This window comes from Schistocerca nitens, chromosome 8, assembly GCF_023898315.1.
Source record: "Schistocerca nitens isolate TAMUIC-IGC-003100 chromosome 8, iqSchNite1.1, whole genome shotgun sequence".
Lineage (NCBI taxonomy): Eukaryota > Metazoa > Arthropoda > Insecta > Orthoptera > Acrididae > Schistocerca > Schistocerca nitens.
Window position 1 is genome coordinate 383,284,919 of NC_064621.1, and position 21,073 is coordinate 383,305,991.

The 21,073-nt window shown below is 38.9% G+C and overlaps 1 protein-coding gene across 2 annotated transcripts in view; it reads right to left on the bottom strand.

The window, feature by feature from the left end:
* Nucleotides 1-18,694, bottom strand: part of LOC126199083 (nischarin) — a 91,613-nt gene extending 72,919 nt beyond the window's left edge. The window contains exons 1-2 of one of the 2 annotated variants that reach the window (XM_049935822.1): nucleotides 18,045-18,693; nucleotides 2,250-2,468 (exon numbers count right to left, since the gene is read on the bottom strand). In XM_049935822.1, the coding sequence (XP_049791779.1) occupies nucleotides 2,250-2,468; nucleotides 18,045-18,485 (660 nt within the window). In that variant the 5' untranslated portion in view covers nucleotides 18,486-18,693. Of the gene's footprint in view, nucleotides 1-2,249; nucleotides 2,469-18,044 lie in introns of both variants that reach the window. The other variant, XM_049935823.1, reaches the window with a different exon arrangement.
* Nucleotides 18,695-21,073: the final 2,379 nt, after the last annotated feature.

The window sequence follows — 21,073 nt, forward strand, 5'->3', positions numbered from 1 at the left end:
TTTCAATTTTCACTTCCTTAACCCTTTTCTATTTTCCCTCTGCCATGCTATAAATGCTAGTACATAGTACAACCTTTTTTATGTAGCTGCTGTTTTGTATGGAGATAATTTTTGACAGTTTCAATTCAGGAAACCCGGACTAAGTGGTTTGAAGATATTGGCAATAGGTACATGGACTATAAGTCCATTTCAGTAACTGCTGAGTACTTGAAAAGATAGGCCCATGTACGAAAAGCCTATGTGTTTAGGCAAATAATGAACTACAACTGAATCAATATTCTGAAAAATTCTTCAAAAATTAAATCTTAGTCCATTATGTATGGTACCTGCAAGTCTCTAAAATTATACTGATCTACTGGCAAAAATTCTAGTATATATTTTCATAACTTTGGTCAGTACTATCTCAGGGTATAATCTTATGGGAAATACAGAAAAAAATAAAGTATTTATGCTGCTAAAGTAATCAATGAGAATATTATTGCAAATCCTTGGCCAGAATGTGAATCCAAAAAGGATCTTAAATGGGGCAAGGATTTGACATTCATTTGAATCCAACCAGTAGACAGCCATATACAGGGATGTGGTCTTATTTATTAGTGGGTCAGGAGCCAGAGTCTGGTAAAGTTTCCAGGAGTTCTGCACACTGCGGGTGCTCACTTTCATTTGCAGCCAGTAATTAATACGTAGGCCTTCCCTAAACTGCTGAGTTGGCACGAATTTTCGATGTTTTTGCTGTACATCTGCTTAAGAGTATTAAATTTTTTGTTGATGCTAGGCATTCTCATTAAGTGGGACTAAATAATGCAAGAATTCCTGCCAGGAGACAGCATTTGCCACAGTAGTGGTATTAGAGGGAGAACACAGAGGGCCAATGAGATTGTTCATGTCCATGTCAAAAGGCAACCATTCTGGATCTCCTAGCTGACTGGCTGAAGTGTCTCAATGTTTAAACAATTTAAGACTTGTTTGGAGCTCATGAAGTCTGGGAATCCATCAGTCAGCCATCATACATGTACGAGATGAGTTAGTCTCTGCGATCGAGGTGATGTGAAATTATTACAAGTTTCTGAAGCCAGAAATTAGTAATTTTTAGTAATTGACAATGTTGTTCTTCATATATGAAAAGCTTACAGCTAGCTGGACGTGTTGATGGGAGAAGAGATGGACTTGGTGAGCATTAAATGATGTGAATAAACTGTATTTGATTCTGTTTAAACTTTGATTGTTTCGATTTTTGCATATTTATTGAGTTATCTAGCTTTGAACTGTTATCGAGTTTTGACACTGAAGAGATTTCTGTGGAAGTTGCAGGGAACAAGCTGGATATGGTGCCATGACTGTTACTGGTGTATATTTTCCAATCCACTGGGCAGATTTGAAATTTTCCAGAGTGATATTAGGCGATTACATGACTCTTACCACTGCTGTCAGACAAGTGATTATTTTGTGTCACTCGTTAAAATGAAGCTGACATCTCTTATCAAGATGGTTTTACAAGTGTTGCAGTACTGACAACTGATATGAATCCTCCAATAAATGTTTAGATTTTACGTTTTCTGGAAATATTCAAAACCTTACAAATAATTAAAATATTTTATTTACACACTCCAGTAATGAGTTCCCATTACCTTATCCTGGAATTACAGAACCGTATTAGTGTTGCAGTTAGTGTCACAATAAAATAACCCCGGTATGTATCAGTACAGAAGTAATTTATCCCCTTGGGCAATAACACACATCCTTTCATAAATGTGCAGCATGCAGCAGCTAATAGTCATAACTGGAAAAACTGCAGCTCTTCTCAAACTGTCACCATTTTTTGTTATTTTGGAAATTGTCTGAAGCATTTTAAATAAAAATAAACTGTAACATTTAATAGTATCCCATAAACAAGCTGGATAGTAGTTAGTTTAGCATAAAGAAAGTGATGCCCCTCTGAATGATGTATTATTATATTCATTCTGCATTCCTGAAAACTATCTTCATGCTGGGAAGTGTGGAAGACAGAGTGTGACTGAAAGAATGACTGAACAAATGAATCAAAAAATATAAGATTTACATAGAGGTTACACAAAATTTCATGCACAGGTAACTTTCTGTGATGAACATCATAAACACCACTTTTGATGGTTATCAAGATGATTCTTTTACCATGAAGGCATAAGCATGTCAATTCCAAATGGCAAGCATCAGGCAATTTCCTGTTATCTGAAATAAAAATACTTACAAATAATAATAAAAAAACATACCTCTGCCAGTTCAAGAGATTCCAATGAACGGAAAACAGACAGCTCAAAAGGCAGGCTACTGGGCACTATGTTGCTTGTTCCAACAGCTGCACGTGATCCAAGTACTTTAATACTTGTCAACTGGCTGCAGAAATCTAGCACATGGCTGAAATCCAGACGCCTATCCAACAGCTCTGGTGCGGGTCTTGGTTGCTTTAGTCTTTCACTGATGGCAAAGAGCTGTCAAAAGTGCAGATACATTAGTGTTCACAGTATTGAAATTGATAGTAACTAATGTCTTAAATCATACAGCCAAGTGAAACATTTTTTAAAAATATTTATTTGAGACACTTACACTGAATATTTTAAAAAGTTGAACAGATGTGAAATCTCTCGTGGCAATATATCCTTGACAATAACAACAATAATAATAAACCAAAATTATGACAAGGACACAGTTAAGCTCAAACTTACAACCATCACTGTAGCTCGTGACAATTTTCCCATGTCACTTATAAGTAAAGGTATAGCAGGTAGCACTAATTTTATTCATTTGTGGATAACTTTTACAAAGTTATGCCACAGTATTGACAGTTACATAGTGTTGGCTGAAAACACAGACTGTGGGCAAAGACAGTTGAGAAAATACATACACCACCGACCCAAAACATTATGACATTTACTTAATAACTTGTTTGTCCATCTTTGGAACACAATACATCACTGATCCTGCATATCAGGGATCCAACAGTTTATTGGTAGGTTTGTGGGGGTTGTGGCATTAGTTGTCTACAGACAGGTCAGGTAATTTGTGTGATAATGGGCCGCTAATTTGTGTCCGTAGTGGTGGCGCCCGATAGTGTGATCCGCGTGGGTTCCGTAGGATTTACATCTGGTGAATTTGGTCACCAAAACATCAACATGAGTTCACTATAATACTCCTCAAACATGGACAATTATATGGCTGAAATATGACATCGCCATTGGGGAAGACATCAAGCATGAAGGGATGCAGCTGGTTCGCAGCTGTCAGCCTGTCTTCGATTACTACCACGCAAGTCCTATGGAAGCTCAGGAGAATGTCTCCCATACCATAACACTGCTCCCACCAGCCCACGTCCATGGTGCGCTGCACGTTTCGAGCTGCCATTCACCTTGGTGATACCGTTTGTGGAAATGACCATCAACCTAGTGTAGCAAAAATGTGATTCACTCAAAGAGTCAACACATTTTTATTGATCAACATTCAAAACCTCATGGTCCTGTGCCCACTGCAATCCTGACTGACTATGTCATTGGGTCAACATGCGAACATGTAGTGATGGTCTGCTGTGGAGCTCCATGTTCAACAATGTAAGATGAACAGTGTGATATGAAAACATTTGTGCATGCACCAGCATTGTGCTCATTTGGTAGAGATGCCACAGATCATCATCTATCCTACTTTACAGAGCACACACGCCTGGAACCCCACATTCAGTGAAGAGTCGGAGATGTCCAACCAGTTAGCACCTAGTGGTAGTTTCACTGTGCTTCTACCTCTTTCCACATTAGCATGTGAACATTTGACTAGCTTCAACATTCTCGAGATACTCGTTTACAGGCTCCGCATAATAATAATCTGCCCTTTGTCAAAGTCACTTGTCTCAATGGGTTTCCCTATTTGCAGCCCATATCTTCACTAGGGTGATCCCCCGCCCACGTCTGTCCTGTTTACATAATTTTGTAATAGCATCACATGCCAACAATGACCCCAGGTGGCATCCAACGTCACGGTGGGGAGTGGTCATAATGTTAGGGCTTATCAGTGTATACTTATGTATGCTAATATCTGTTCCACAGATCTTAAATGAAATAGTCTTCATGGATATGGAATAAATCAAAACACCTGAAACATATTTTTATTTAAGAGGAAATAACAAATGTACAAGTGTAAATACATTGAGGTGCATATAATAATTATACAGGGTGGTCCATTGATAGTGACCGGGCCAAATATCTAACAAAATAAACATCAAACAAAAAAACTACAAAGAAAAAAAAACTTGTCTAGCTTGAAGGGGGAAACCAGATGGCGCTACTGTTGACCCATTAGATGGCGCTGCCATAGGTCAAATGGATATCAACTGCATTTTTTAAAAATAGGAACCCCCATTTTTTATTACATATTTGTGTAGCACATAAAGAAATATGAATGTTTTAGTTGGACCACTTTTTTTGCTTTGTGATAGATGGCGCTGTAATAGTCACAAACGTATAAGTACGTGGTATCACATAACATTCCGCCAGTGCAGACGGTATTTACTTTGTGATACATTACCCATGTTAAAATGGACCGTTTACCAATTGCGGAAAAGGTTGATATTGTGTTGATGTGTGGCTATTATGATCAAAATGCCCAAAGGGCGTGTGCTATGTATGCTGCTCGGTATCCTGGATGACATCATCCAAGTGTCCAGACCATTTGCCGGATAGTTACGTTATTTAAGGAAACAGGAAGCGTTCAGCCACATGTGAAACATCAACCACGACCTGCAACAAATGATGATGCCAAAGAATGTGTTTTAGCTGCTGTCACGGCTAATCCACACATCAGTAGCAGACAAATTGCTCGAGATTCGGGAATCTCAAAAACATTGTGTTGAGAATGCTACATCAACATCGATTGCACCCGTACCATATTTCTATGCACCAGGAATTGCATCGCGACGACTTTGAACGTCATGTACAGTTCTGCCACTGGGCACAAGAGAAATTATGGGACGATGACAGATTTTTTGCACGCGTTCTATTTAGTGACAAAGTGTCATTACCAACAGCGGTAACATAAACCAGCATAATATGCACTATTGGGCAATGGAAAATCCACGATGGCTGCGACAAGTGGAACATCAGCGACCTTGGTGGGTTAATGTATGGTGCAGCATTATGGGAGGAAGGATAATTGGCCCCCATTTTATCGATGGGAATCCAAATGGTGCAATGTATGCTGATTTCCTACGTAATGTTCTACCGATGTTACTACAAGATGTTTCACTGCATGACAGAATGGTGATGTTACTTCCAACATGGTGGATGACTGGCAGATAGCTTGCATGCGGTTGAAGTGGTATTGAATAGCATATTTCATGACAGGTGGATTGGTTGTCAAAGCCCACACGTTCACCGGATCTGACGTCCCCGGATTTCTTTCTGTAGGGAAAGTTGATGGATATTTGCTATCATGATCCACCGACAATGCCCAACAACATGCATCAGCACATTGTCAATGCATGTGCGAAAACTGCGGAGGGTGAACTACTTGCTGTTGAGAGTAATGTCGTTACACGTATTGCCAAATGCATTGAGGTTGACGGACATCATTTTGAGTATTTATTGCATTACTGTGGTATTTACAGGTAATCATGCTGTAACAGCATGCGTTCTCAGAAATGATAAGATCACAAAGGTACATGTATCACAATGGAAAAACCGAAATAAAATGTTCAAACGTACCTACGTTCTGTATTTTAATTTAAAAAACCTACCTGTTACCAACTGTTCGTCCAAAATTGTGAGCCATATGTTTGTGCCTATTACAGCGCCATCTATCACAAAGCGAAAAAAGTGGTCCAACTTAAACAGTCATATTTCTTTAAGTACTACACGAATACGTAATAAAAAATGGGGGTTACTATTTAAAAAACGTAGTTGAAATCTGTTTGACCTATGGCAACACCATCTAGCGGGCCAACCATAGCACCATCTGGTCTCCCTCTTCAAGCTAGACAAGTTTCGTTCTTTGTAGTTTTTTCGTTTGATGCTTATTTTGTGAGATATTTGGCCCGGTCACGATCAATGGACCACCCTGCATAATAATTCTTAGGTGTTGTAGTCATGCATCGTACCCAACAGAAAATCATTTTATAATGCTTATTTACATTTATCAAAGTATTGCACTGAACATGTGGTAAAGTCAGACTTTATTTAACACTCATATTATTATACATAAATTACTTCTTTTGCGAAATTTGTCAATGGAGCAGGTGTTGACCATCAATAAATCTTTCAATGATACTTCTTCCTCTTAAAATGCTAAAATAGTCTCAGAAATGACCCCAGTAAGTCTTATAAGATGGATACTGTTCATATTACATGCATATGACTTGATATATAACATTAGAGGGTCCATGAAGATTTTCAGAACAACATCATTGTATAAAATTTAAAACACTTTAAAATATTTAAACTACAAAACTGATATTTCAGCCATGTTTGCAATGGCCTTCGTGTCAAGGCAAGACTGGTTTTACTGAAGAAAAGTTGCCCTTATTTATTGCAAACTATCAGTGTCAGCATGTCATATTTCTGGAACTTTATTGGCCCTTGACTATGACAGGCTAGTCATGACAAGAGGGACAGGGTAGGAATGAGGCTATTCACAGACTATCTCGCTTGTAGATGATTGGCACCTGTCTCAAAATCATGAAACTGACATTAATAAGCAGTCTGACAAGACTGATAGAGAGGACAGCTGTAAACTTTCAGTTCCTGGCTGGCAGCTATCCTAGTGAGCGGTGCAGGGATGAAGCCTCACAGACATGACAGCCTAAACAAACAGCTATATAGGAACTGTCAGAGCATTTTTGCTTACATCAGGGAAAAAGTATGCCCACCAGAAGCAAAGTGCTGATTTACAGACCGGTGTCAATCATCAACAAGACAGACAGTCCATGAACAGCCTCCTCCCTCTCATCATGACTAGTCTACTATAGTCTAAGGCCAGTAAAGTTCCAGAAATATAGTGTATTGATGCCAATAGTTTGCAGTAATAGGGGCACCTTTCCCCCAGTAAAACCATTCCTGTTGTGAGGAAGATCTTTGTAACATGGTCAAAATGTCAGTTTTATTGATTATATATTTTAAAGAATTATCTATGAATATAATAGAGGGAAACATTCCACGTAGGAAAAATATATCTAAAAACAAAGATGATGTGACTTACCAAATGAAAGTGCTGGCAGGTCGACAGACACACAAACAAACACAAACATACACACAAAATTCTAGCTTTCGCAACCAACGGTTGCTTCGTCAGGAAAGAGGGAAGGAGAAGAAAAGATGAAAGGATGTGGGTTTTAAGGGAGAGGGTAAGGAGTCATTCCAATCCCGGGAGCGGAAAGACTTACCTTGGGGGAAAAAAGGACAGGTATACACTCGCACACACACATATCCATCCGCACATACACAGACACAAGCAGACATTTGTAAAGGCAAAGAGTTTGGGCAGAGATGTCAGTCGAGGTGGAAGTACAGAGGCAAAGATGTTGAAAGACAGGTGAGGCATTAGCGGCGGCAACTTGAAATTAGCGGAGGTTGAGGCCTGGCGGATAACGAGAGGAGAGGATATACTGAAGGGCAAGTTCCCATCTCCGGAGTTCTGACAGGTTGGTGTTAGTGGGAAGTATCCAGATAACCCGGACGGTGTAACACTGTGCCAAGATGTGCTGGCCGTGCACCAAGGCATGTTTAGCCACAGGGTGATCCTCATTACCAACAAACACTGTCTGCCTGTGTCCATTCATGCGAATGGACAGTTTGTTGCTGGTCATTCCCACATAGAAAGCTTCACAGTGTAGGCAGGTCAGTTGGTTAATCACGTGGGTGCTTTCACACGTGGCTCTGCCTTTGATCGTTTACACCTTCCGGGTTACGGGACTGGAGTAGGTGGTGGTGGGAGGGTGCATGGGACAGGTTTTACAGTGGGGGCGGTTACAAGGGTAGGAGCCAGAGGGTAGGGAAGGTGGTTTGGGGTTTTCATAGGGATGAACTAAGAGGTTACGAAGGTTAGGTGGACGGCGGAAAGACACTCTTAGTGGAGTGGGGAGGATTTCATGAAGGATGGATCTCATTTCAGGGCAGGATTTGAGGAAGTCGTATCCCTGCTGGAGAGCCACATTCAGAGTCTGATCCAGTCCCGGAAAGTATCCTGTCACAAGTGGGGCACTTTTGTGGTTCTTCTATGCACCCTCCCACCACCACCTACTCCAGTCCTGTAACCCGGAAGGTGTACACGATCAAAGGAAGAGCCACGTGTGAAAGCACCCACGTGATTAACCAACTGACCTACCTACACTGTGAAGCTTTCTATGTGGGAATGACCAGCAACAAACTGTCCATTCGCATGAATGGACACAGGCAGACAGTGTTTGTTGGTAATGAGGATCACCCTGTGGCTAAACATGCCTTGGTGCACAGCCAGCACATCTTGGCACAGTGTTACACCGTCCGGGTTATCTGGATACTTCCCACTAACACCAACCTGTCAGAACTCCGGAGATGGGAACTTGCCCTTCAGTATATCCTCTCCTCTCATTATCCGCCAGGCCTCAACCTCCGCTAATTTCAAGTTGCCGCCGCTCATACCTCACCTGTCTTTCAACATCTTTGCCTCTGTACTTCCACCTCGACTGACATCTCTGCCCGAACTCTTTGCCTTTACAAATGTCTGCTTGTGTCTGTGTATGTGCGGATGGATATGTGTGTGTGCGAGTGTATACCTGTCCTTTTTCCCCCAAGGTAAGTCTTTCCGCTCCCGGGATTGGAATGACTCCTTACCCTCTCCCTTAAAACCCACATCCTTTCATCTTTCCTTCTCCTTCCCTCTTTCCTGACGAAGCAACCGTTGGTTGCGAAAGCTAGAATTTTGTGTGTATGTTAAGTATTTTCTATTTTATACAAAGGCATGTTACAACACACATAAGAATTTTAATCATCTTGACACTGGCCAGGAAGCTTACGGTATTATATACAAACCAAGCAATGTGCAAGGCAGGCACCAAACCGAAAACTATTAGAAGAATCCTAGAAAATGTAACTCTTTTCATGAAGGAAGTGGCTTGCAAAATCTCATTCAACCAACTTGCTATGTATTTCTCATTAGCCTGGGGCTCTTACCAGGAAGCATTAATAGAGAATATACAGGAGATACTAATAAGTGGAATGTGTTTTGTGTTGGGTTCAACAAATAAGCACGAGTATCATGGAAACTCTCATTCAATTCTTATAGCAAATGCTACATGGCCAGTCCTAGTGCACAGTATGGTTCACTGCTGAAATTTCAAGAGCATATGTTCCGACTAATATATTATGTCAACCTACACATGTTGTTGTTGTTGTTGTTGTTGTTGTTGTTGTTGTTGTCTTCAGTCCTGAGACTGGTTTGATGCAGCTCTCCATGCTACTCTATCCTGTGCAAGCTTCTTCATCACCCAGTAGTGCAAGCTTCTTCATCTCCCAGTACCTACTGCAGCCTACATCCTTCAATCTGCTTAGTGTATTCATCTCTTGGTCTCCCTCTATGATTTTTACCCTCCTGCTGCCCTCCAGTACTAAATAGGTGATCCCTCAGAACATGTCCTACCAACCGATCCCTTCTTCTAGTCAACTTGTGCCACAAACTCCTCTTCTCCCCAATTCTATTCAATACCTCCTCATTAGTTATGTGATCTACCCACCTTATCTTCAGCATTCTTCTGTAGCACCACATTTCAAAAGCTTCTATTCTCTTCTTGTCTAAACTATTGATCGTCCATGTTTCACTTCCATACATGGCTACACTCAATACAAATACTTTCAGAAACGACCTCCTGACACTTAAATTAATACTCGATGTTAACAAATTTCTCTTCTTCAGAAACGCTTTCCTTGCCATTGCCAGTCTACATTTTATATCCTCTCTACTTTGACCATCATCAGTTATTTTGCTCCCCAAATAGTAAAACTCCTTTAGCCCTACTACTTTAAGTGTCTCATTTCCTAATCTAATTCCGTCAGCATCACCCGACTTAATTCGACTACATTCCATTATCCTCGTTTTGCTTTTGTTGATGTTCATCTTATACCCTCCTTTCAAGACACTGTCCATTCCGTTCAACTGCTCTTCCAAGTCCTTTGCTATCTCTGACAGAATTACAATGTCATCGGCGAACCTCAAAGTTTTTATTTCTTCTCCATGGATTTTAATGCCAACTCCAAAATTTTCTTTTGTATCCTTTACTGCATGCTCAATATACAATTGAATAGCATCGGGGAGAGGCTACAACCCTGTCTCACTCCCTTCCCAACCACTGCTTCCCTTTCATGTCCCTCGACTCTTATAACTGCCATCTGGTTTCTGTACAAATTGTAAATAGCCTTTCGCTCCCTGTATTTTACCCCTGCCACCTTCAGAATTTGAAAGAGAGTATTCCAATCAACATCGTCAAAAGCTTTCTCTAAGTCTACAAATGCTAGAAATGTAGGTTTTCCTTTCCTTAATCTCCTTTCTAAGATAAGTCGTAGGGTCAGTATTGCCTCACGTGTTCCAACTATCCTACACATATCTAGTGAAAATACAACAACACTAAAACTGGAGAGATTTGAGCTGATATATAGACATCCTGATAGTCATTCTTGAAACACGCCATTTGTGACTAGAACATGGAAGAAAGGAAATTTTAGTATTATGCAAAGTACCATCTATGGAATACAATATGATTATTTGTGGAGTACAGATATACTTGTAAATTAAAACATAATTGTTTTATATACTCACTAATATAGCAACGATTGACAAACAGTAAAAGTAGCAATATAAAGCATGTAATATGGAACGCAAAAAACTTTTACAGAAACATAGAGAAAGGAAGAGATTCGAGAGCAGTTCTGATATATCAATCACTAAAAATAGAGAAAAGAATACCATCAGGAAGTATTCAATTCACAGGAGCAGAAAGCTTAAGTTCAAAAACACATTTGAAACACATCAACCATATGGCTATGAAAGAAATGACAATAACCCCTGAAATAGAATATAAAATTGTTAAACTTAAAAAAATATAGGAAAACTAATGTGTGAAAAGGAATCGTTTGAGTGACAGGTGAATGGGAAAGTTTTCTTTCCCAGTGGATTCCCTAGTTTTGAGCTGGTAGAAGTCTCAAGTCTTTACATTAGTAATGTTTTACACCTAGGAACAGTCTTTTCAAAACTCATAATTTGGCACAATGGCTTATGTCATTCTTTTGTTTGAAGTGCTGCCTGTATCAGTCAAACAGACCATCCCCATGCATGAAGAAATGATCTGCGACGAGACACAATCACATGTATTGGAATCACTTCTAAATCTACATCTATACTCTGCAAACCAATGTGGATTGCATGGTAGAGGGTATGTCCCATTGTAGCAGTTGCGAGTGTTTCTTCCATTCATGTACGGACTGAACAAAGAATTATTGTTTAAATGCATTTGTGCATGCTGTAATTAACCTAACGTTGGCTTCAAGACCCCTATGGGAGCAATAAGTGCAGGTTGCAGTATATTCCTAGAGTCATTATTTAAAGCAGGTTCTTGATACTTTGTACGTAGGCTTTCTCATAATCGTTTATGTCTCAAGAGTCTTTCTGCAGCTTCTCTGTAACTTTCTCCCATTGATCAAGCAAACCTGTGATCTTACATACTGGCCTTCTCTGTATATGTGCAATATCTCCTGTTGGTCCTATTTGGTATGGGTCCTACACATTTCAGTAACATTCTAGGTTATGTCATACAAATGTTTTTACCATGCCTGAGCCTATTTGATCATTCCAGTTCATACTCCTACAGAGTATTACACCCAGGTATGAGTTGGCCAATTCCAATTATGACACGTTGATATTATGTTATAGGATACCATGTTTTTTTTTTTTTTTATGTGCACAATTTTACATTTCTGAACATTTAAAGCATGTTGTCAATCTTTCCACCACTTTGAAATATTATCAACTTCTAACTGAATATTTATGCAGCTTCTTTCAGACCGTACTTCATCACAGATAACTGCATCATCTGCAAATTGTCTGAGGTTACTATTAATACTGTCAGCAAGGTCACTAATATACAACGTGAACAGAAAAAGTCCCAATACACTTCCCTGTTGTATACCCAAAGTTACTTCTACATCTGAAGATGACTCACCATACAAGGTAACAGGCCATGACTGACCTACCAGAAAATCCTCATTCCAGTCCCTTTTACCCATCTACTGAATAAAAATTATAAAATTTCTGATCAAGAAAGAATAAGTGGTTCTGCATATGATAACACCACTTCAAAACAATTGAAAACTGTTCAGCAATAAAAGGATGGTGTTTCCACAAATTCCTTGGCAGTGCAGAAAACTTAGTTTGATGCTACGTAACATCAGAAACCGTATTTTTATGAGGATCATTGTGTCAGTAAAATTACATTTCTGTCTTTAACGTTGAATGACATAGTGGCATGTGTGTATGACGCACAGAGGTGGTTTGCAGAGGTTGAAAGAATATGTTTTGAAAACAATGATGTTTTTGTGCATTTTTACTACCCTGCTGCCCCAAGAACATCATTCAAGAAATCTACTAGTGAGAAAGTTTGGATACCAATAAAAAATGTTTTAAGGAAACTTTCAGTGCTTGAACTTACCACAGCAACTGGAGGTCTTATTATTTATCGCAGAAGCTGTCTGAAGAAATGTGTTCTTAACATTCACCACCAGGTTTAGGAACAGTCGCATCTCGAAGGATGTTAATTGAAAATATTTATTTTGAGTATTTCAAAATAATATAAATGTTAATTTCAGTAATGTTGTTAATATCTCACATGAATAGGCAACAGCCATAACATCAGTTCTAGAGTAATGTGCATTATCTCCTCACTTCCAAAAATTCATATTTTTGTTCACAGTCAGATATGAATGTTGAAATTTTTACAGTATGTTGCTGTCATATAGATGTACAAACTGTGCAAAAATCATATTTTTCAGTCCAACCTGAGCTAACTAACCCCAAATTTTAGAAAAAATGAAAATTTTCAAATTCCATAAATTCATTAAAAACTAAGGAAAAATTTGTAAGTGTTCTTGCTCTATATGAGGCTAGTAGTGTATGATATCTAACTATAGGAAAAAATAGACTCTTATAAATCACTCCTTGTTTGTTATTTTTGGGCCTAAAAAGGGGATTGTTGAAAATTTGGATACCAAACTTTGGAGGTCATTTTCTTCAGTATTTTGCTATCATATAGGTGTACAAACTGCGCAAAAATCATATTTTTATATTCAGTCTCACCTGACATAACTAGCCCCAAACTTTAAAAAAAAATGAAAATTTTCAAATTTCAAAAATTCATAAAAATTTAAGGAAACATTTGTAAGTGTTCTTGCTAGATATGAGGCTAGTAGTGTATGATATCTAACTATAGGAAAAAAATTGACTCCCATAAATCACTCCTTGTTTGTTATTTTTTGGCCTAAAAAGTGGATTTTTGAAGATTTGGATACCAAACTTTGGAGGTCATTTTGACTGGTTATTTGTGAATTTAGGGTATTTTGCGTAGCAGACAATGTTGTAGAGGGCGTTTTTCTAAAAACAATCATGTCAATTGCAATGTTGCAACTTAACCCAGTGCAGAGATATTCAAATTTTCGCCAATGTCTCCAGACTGAAAAATTGTCACGTGCCTACAAATAAAAATAGCCGCCATCCAGTAAAGGTGCAAGATAAGTTATTTTATAAAACTGTTTTGAACTTCTCAAATATAGGGCAATCACATATTAAAAAAAAAATTAAACTATTTTAAAAATGGTCAAGCAACCATCACTGCACCACTTCATATGGATTGACCTAAAGGTGAATGTTGCGTCTTTGTCATTACTTTTATCACTGTCAACACTGTTGTTACTAGAAAGAATTTCATCAAATAATATTTGATAACATTCTTCCTCTGTTATTCTTTTCGGTGAGACATTCTAGATGGAGAAGAAGGGTGATGGTTAGCATCACTAACCACACAGAAATCACCTGTGATGTACATAAAATTCTATTTGAATAAAAAGTAATGTCATGTGTAGATATATGGAAGGTCAACAAATAAATATAAACAAATACTTCCAAAAACAGCTGTATGATAAAGAGATACAGAGAGAAATGCATGACACTTCTATGAACAACACAAATAATACATCAAATATCTGCTTCTGTTGAAAACACATGGCAAAAGTGCTGCACTGTGATTCTCATGCAATCTAGTGAAACTTTAGTCAACAGTTAATTGATTAGTCGAGAGAACTACCGCCCCTGAGTGGTAAACTGAGAAAAACATGTGGTTAGCCACAGTGATCAATGCCCCTTCCAAGTGATTACATGTGTGGCAGGTTACAATGATGCCTGTCCTTCACAAAGTTAAACAGTATTTCCATTTTCACTGTCTGTGTAAGGAGCTTCTCATTATAGAGGATAAGAAGGGTACACCCACTTCAATAGTCAACACACTATAAAGAACTATTGTGTTCAAGCCAATCTTCAGGTTTACTTTACTTGGTGTGATGTATAGTTCAAGATTAAATAGGCAAAATCCACCTACAAAATTTGTTGACTGGAGAAGATTTTTGAACTATCACCATGTTTCACAGATAACAAACTGCCAAGAGTGAAACAAAAGAAACTTAGCACTGAACGGAAACCATATTGGAGCTCTACATTTGCATGAGGCTGCACAAAAACCATCATAGATGTCATCTTTATTACTGGAAGGGTCAGAATGTAGACAACCTGCTAATTATAATAGGCCACAGTGAGTATGTTGATAGCATGGATAAATTCAAGACCAGTTGTAGTTTGGGGGTAGTTACAGGTAGTGTACAGGAAGCAGCACATGTGCAAATGTAAAATGTCACCAGGCTTAAAAGTAGTGCTGCTGTCACTTAGAACCAAATTTGCTTTACAGGTCACAAAAACCTTTGGTACACATTGCTAATCTATGGTTTACTGATGTACTGTTTCCTCAGAGACTACATATTTCAGAAGTTAAAGCATTTTTCAAGAGCACCAACAGGTACTCGGTTGAAAACTACTGACTCCTCTCAGCATGCTTCGAAGTTTTCTTTAAGAGATTAATGAAACAGGAAGTCGCCAAAACATAAACAGCCACAAATTACTCAATAGTAGAAAACATGGCTTTCAAACAAGTAGAAGCACAGAGACAGTAATTGTGTCTTATAGAGATTTAATAATTTGAAACCCAGAAAATAACAAAAGTACTGTAGGGATCACCTTATATCATTCTAAAGTTTTTGATTCTGTTAGTAACAATTCTTTTAGACAAAGTGGAATTACTTGATGGGTAGAAAAGTAATGTGGTTCAAATCATAGCCACAAAAGCACGTATTGTGGACTTACATCAACTGATTTAATTTAAAGGCAGACTGGCATCTGAAGTAAAGGAAGCCAAAGTAGGTGCACCAAAAGGTAGTCTGGTAGGTCCTCTCATGTATCCCAATACATAAATTACCTACAGACTTCAGACATGGCAGCTATGATCATGCACTTCACAGATGACCAGGATTATAGTGAGCAGTGCAAAGGAATCTTTGATGTGTATATTTACTGATCAAGTCGATACATTCACAGCACACTAGCAACAAGTTGAAAATGCGAGGAAAAAAAATTGTATTCAATGGAAAATGAATTAATATCTATATCTTAAAATGATGATGGGGTGTTGGGGGCGCAGAAACAAGAAACGTACAATCTACAAAACTGTTAGGGATCAAATTATAAATTTTAAGACCAAGTAATGAAACTTTTCCAGATACCCAATTCAGCAGATTTTGCCATGGCAATCATTTCATGATATGCAAAGTCGTACAGTTTGAGTGCTTCCAGTCCACCGTACATTATACAATAGTATTCTGGGATAAAACTAATAGTTGCTTCAACAAAATTTATACATAACACAATAGTGCTATTTGAGTCATGTCACTCAGCTCTACAAGGGCACACCAGATATTTCTATACGTAAACAAATATGTACTGATGATCAGATCTAAACTTGATGATCTACAAACTCACAGCAACTATCATAACTACACGACACACAACTGCATCCCCTCACACAGAGCAAGCAAGAACAACTAAAACCCATGACATATGAGCCACACAATGTCATATTTTATAATGCATTGTCAGCATACATCAAGAGGTTGAAGGGAGAAAAAAGCTTTACAGCAATGTTAAAAACCTTTTAATATTTTTTGTAATTTTTTTCATGTTTTCCATTCTTTCCATACTCTTGGAGATGTGGTTTGTTGTTGTCGTCATCATCATCATCATCATCATCATCAGGATTTCGTCCAATGTGCTAAGTAAGAACTTTGTGAACAATAAGCCTCCATTGATTTCTGTCCTGGAATAGCATTCCTCTCTCCACTGCATTTCACGTTACTTCCCTCCTTTTGAGACCTTTGTCTCTCCACCTCTTCCTAGGCCACCCAATCGATCTTTTTCCTGGTACCTTCTTCTCCAAATACTGATGTGGAGTTTGAGTTAGATGTCTTTGCTTCACATGACCTAAACACTTCAGTCTCACAGCATTCATTCAGTCTTTCCTCCATCGTCATGGTCAGGTACAAGTCTCTCCCTACATACTTATTCCTGACTCGTCTCTCCTGGTTTTACGTAGAGCCAATCTAAGGAACTTCATTTCACATACTTGTATTTGACTCTATTCACTCTTATTTATTACACAGGCGTCCAGACTATATGACATTGGCAGGAGATAGATTTTATATGTGGTCTGTTTAGCTCTTATAGGGACTCCATTGTCCCAGATTCGGTTTCATACTTGGTGAAAGAAGATGGATTCTTTCGCTACTCTGTTTAAAATTTCTAGTTTTGGCACTTCCATGACTTGATATGACAACACCCAGAAAACTAAAACTTTTCACACATTCAATCTGCTCTCCTTCCAGTATGATGTCACACAGTGTTGGTGTCAAACTCATCTCCTCTGCCACTGCCTTGCTCACACTCAACTTCCACACACAAAAATATTTCTCTGTCAGAAATGTTTACTCAGTTTAAGTGAATGTGTCAGCTTATCATGATACATCGCTGTGTGTGTGTGTGTGTGTGTGTGTGTGTGTGTGTGTGTGTTTTCCAGATGCAATTGCATATGCATTAACACAACAAAATGGATCTCATATAAGAAAAGTAGTAAAGTGTTATTATTTAAGTATTGTTGTCTTAAGTTCATATGTATATGTTTGGAAGCACAATAGAATAAAGTTAAGGTGTTCCAGGAAAATAAATCTTGTGCATGATGAAGGCTGTTTGTAGTCTTTTGATATATTGACATCATTTGCTGTTATTTTCCAAAAACAATGCCATGTCAGATGGCTCAGTATTATGCATTGGACTCTTCTTTTAAAGGAATGGGGTTCCAAACTAAGTCCATCCATCCAGTCATCAGTTTTCTGTAGTTCCTTAATTGCTAAAGGTTCAAATTGGGACTGTTGCAGTGTAAAGTCCACGGCTGATTTCCCGTGCATCACACATGTCCAATCCAACTCCAATTTGTACATTTTGTACATGTATGAAAAGATACCTGTAATGTATCATGGGTGGGCTACGACAAACAATGGAAAAACCTGGATTTAGGTTACAGTTTTATATAAAATTATCGGAATTTTTGCCACTGTAGTGCTAAAAAGAATGCGTCTTTGTCAAACATAATTGTTGTCCATCTTTTTATTAGTAAAGTTGGCGAGAACACACAAAAATGAACTGTTTGAGCATACTTGGGGTTAATCGTCACAATGAGGTTATTCGATTTATAGCAAGCAACAGGAAGATTCAAGACAGTAGTACTGAGAGGTTTCGGCACTGAAGCTCTTAACAATGCAATTTCTATCTATTTTCCCCATCTTTAAAATACGCAACTTATATTTTCGTAAACCTCTGCTTTATATTCAAATAAATGGAGTGTTGCATTATTTTTTTACCTGTAAAGGTGAGAAGGTGTAATGCCTCGAATTCTGCAGTAATGTGTCTCCTTCAATGAAAAACTGTAAGGCCATGTTCTGGAGAAGAAATAAAATGTCATAAAGATGAAAATCAAGAAACAAAGCAAGTTCCCTGGGCATTGCTTTCTGTAGAAAATGAATAACTGTTCTCAAGTATTTCTCTAGGCCATCTCTCCTCTTTTCTATAAAAGCTGGGTCTCTATTCCCAATTACTTTCTTCGGTGGCAAAATGTCCTTCGCTACCCCGTTGTCAGTAACAAGCTTTTCATGCAATTCCACAAAATCGTTGTATCTGTGTTGAACTTTCCACTCAATGTCCCCTACTTTGATATTAATGTGGTAAACAGTGTAATTCTCTGTCTGCTCAACATACGGGATCTTTACAGTTGTTTTGCAACCGTTCAATAGAAAACAGGCCATCCTAGATACTTTATCGTAATCACCGATTTCATCCGTTACAACAGCGTTGCAATACCACGAAGGGCAAAATTACAATCTTTCACTTAACATACGATTACAACTCTTCTGGACATCCACTGTCATATTCAACATAGCTTACATGTATTGCTCTGACATTTGCACATCAACACGAAAGTTGTTTACGCTCACATCAGAACAAACGTCATCACTTGTTTTGACACGATCGCCAACTCTAGGATGTTAAATGTTAATACACTCAGAGTTCTATGCACGAGCGCCTTCAGATGTGCCGTGGGCAACCGTGCAGCGTAATGAGTTATCCGTGATTTCACATCATTCGAATGACAAAATTATCCTTTGAATACAACTGAAATTTATTTTCAAAAAGAATCGTTTTAACGGAAATATCATGACTTTGCATGCAAATTTTTTCAATCTAATTACAATGATCGATTCAGTGAGATCTTGCATTCGTAACTCCGCACATTAGAGTGGTAAGTGGTATGGTAACACATAATTTTCCGATTAGTATCTGTGGAGGGGATCAGTCTTTTCCGTAGACTACATCATTTTAAAGATATTTCCAGCTCCACGCCACGTCGTCGTCCCCAAAACGACCTCTTTAACAAAGGATTTTGAAGCAGTCCGCATCAATAATCTTTTTACATATACACTGAAGAGCCAAAGAAACTGGTACACCTGCCAAATATCGTAGCACGCAGAAGTGCCGCAACTCGATGTGGCATGGGCTCAACTAATGTCCAAAGTAATGTTGGAGGGAACTGACACCTTGAACTCTGCAGGGCTGTCCATAAACCCGTTAGAGTACGAGGGGGTGGAGATCTCTTCTGAGCAGCACGCTGCAAGGCATCCCAGATATGCTAAATAATGTTCACGTCTGGGGAGTTTGGTGGCCAGCAGAAGTGTGTTCCTGGAGCCACTATGTAGCAAATGTGGACGTATAGGGTGTCGCATTGTCCTGCTGGAATTGCCCAAGTCCGTCGGAATGTACAATGGACATGAATGGATGCAGGTGATCAGACAGGATGCTTACATACGTCACCAGTCAGAGTCGTATCTAGGCGTATCAGGGGTCCAACGTCACCCCAACTGCACACGCCCCACACCATTACAGAGACTCCACCAGCTTGGACAGTCCCTTGCTGACATGCAGGGTCCATGGACTCGTGAGGTTGTCTCCACACTCATACATGTCCATCTGCTCGATACAATTTAAAACAAGATTCATCTGACCAAGCAACATGTTTCCTGTCATTAACAGTCCAATGTCGGTGTAGTTGGGCCTAGGCAAAGCATAAAACTTTCTGTCATGCAGTCATCAAGGATACACAAGTAGGTGTCCAGCTCCAAAAGCACATATCAATGATGTTTTGTTGAATGGTTCGCATGCTGACTATTGTTGATGGCCCAGCAATGAAATCTGCAGCAATTTGCAGAAGGCTTGCACTTCGGCCATGTTGAACAATTCTCTTCAGTTGTCATTGGTCCCGTTCTTGGAGGATCTTTTTCCAGCCACAGCGTTGTCAGAGATTTGATGTTTTACCAGATTCCTGATATTCACGTTACACTTTGGAAATGGTCGTACAGGAAAGTCCCCACCATATCACTACCTCAGATATTCTGCACTCATGCACTGACTATAACATCACGTTCAAACTCACTTAAATCTTGATAGCCTGTCATTGTAACAGCAGTAACCAATTTAACAACTGCGCCACACACTTGTTGTCTTATATAGTAGTTGCCAATCACAGTGCCATATTCTGCCTGTTAACATATCCCTGTATTCGAATATGCATGCCTATACCAGTTTCTTTGGCACTTCAGTGTAGTATACAACATCGACATATCACCTGACAATTTCTGACTAAATTTCCTGATTGGCCGGCTAGGAGACTAGCCGATTGTTTGAAAGAAGCAACAACAGCAATAACCACGCCCTCGCAAAATCCTGGTCTCACTGACCCCATACAAACTGTTGGTAAGCTACTAGATACCATAACTCTCTGTGTCAGCTACCCACCATTGAAGATATCATCCGTTTTGTTACCTTAGTGCTCTGAAATATTAACTCATTTGAAACAATCAGTTCCTACAACAAAAACCCTTGGTGCCTGCACATCTTCCATCTTAATACACACGTCACGTGTGAGAAAGTCAAGCCCACTTCTTTTATGGTCTAAATACTGTACTCATTCAAACATAACCTCTAGCATCTAACACACTGAAATGGTGCAGCAGATGTATAGTATCCTGTACCAAAATATTCCGTCCACTTAAATAACGCTTCCTTACTCATAACCTCAGAAAAGAAGAAATCCATGTAGGCAACTCCTCCTTAACAATGCCTTCCTCCAATCACATCATTCCATACGTGTTTTCCTTACACCTTACACTGTATTGGCAATCACAAAGCCTCTGCAGAGTTATTATTGTCATCTTTGAAATGACTCTTTTCTACCCACCTACCCCTTCCAAATAATCCAACAGAGCACCTCACCTTCACTAACGTTTTTCCAGAACACACTTTAATCCTTGCCATTATCTACATGCACTCTAACCAGCGA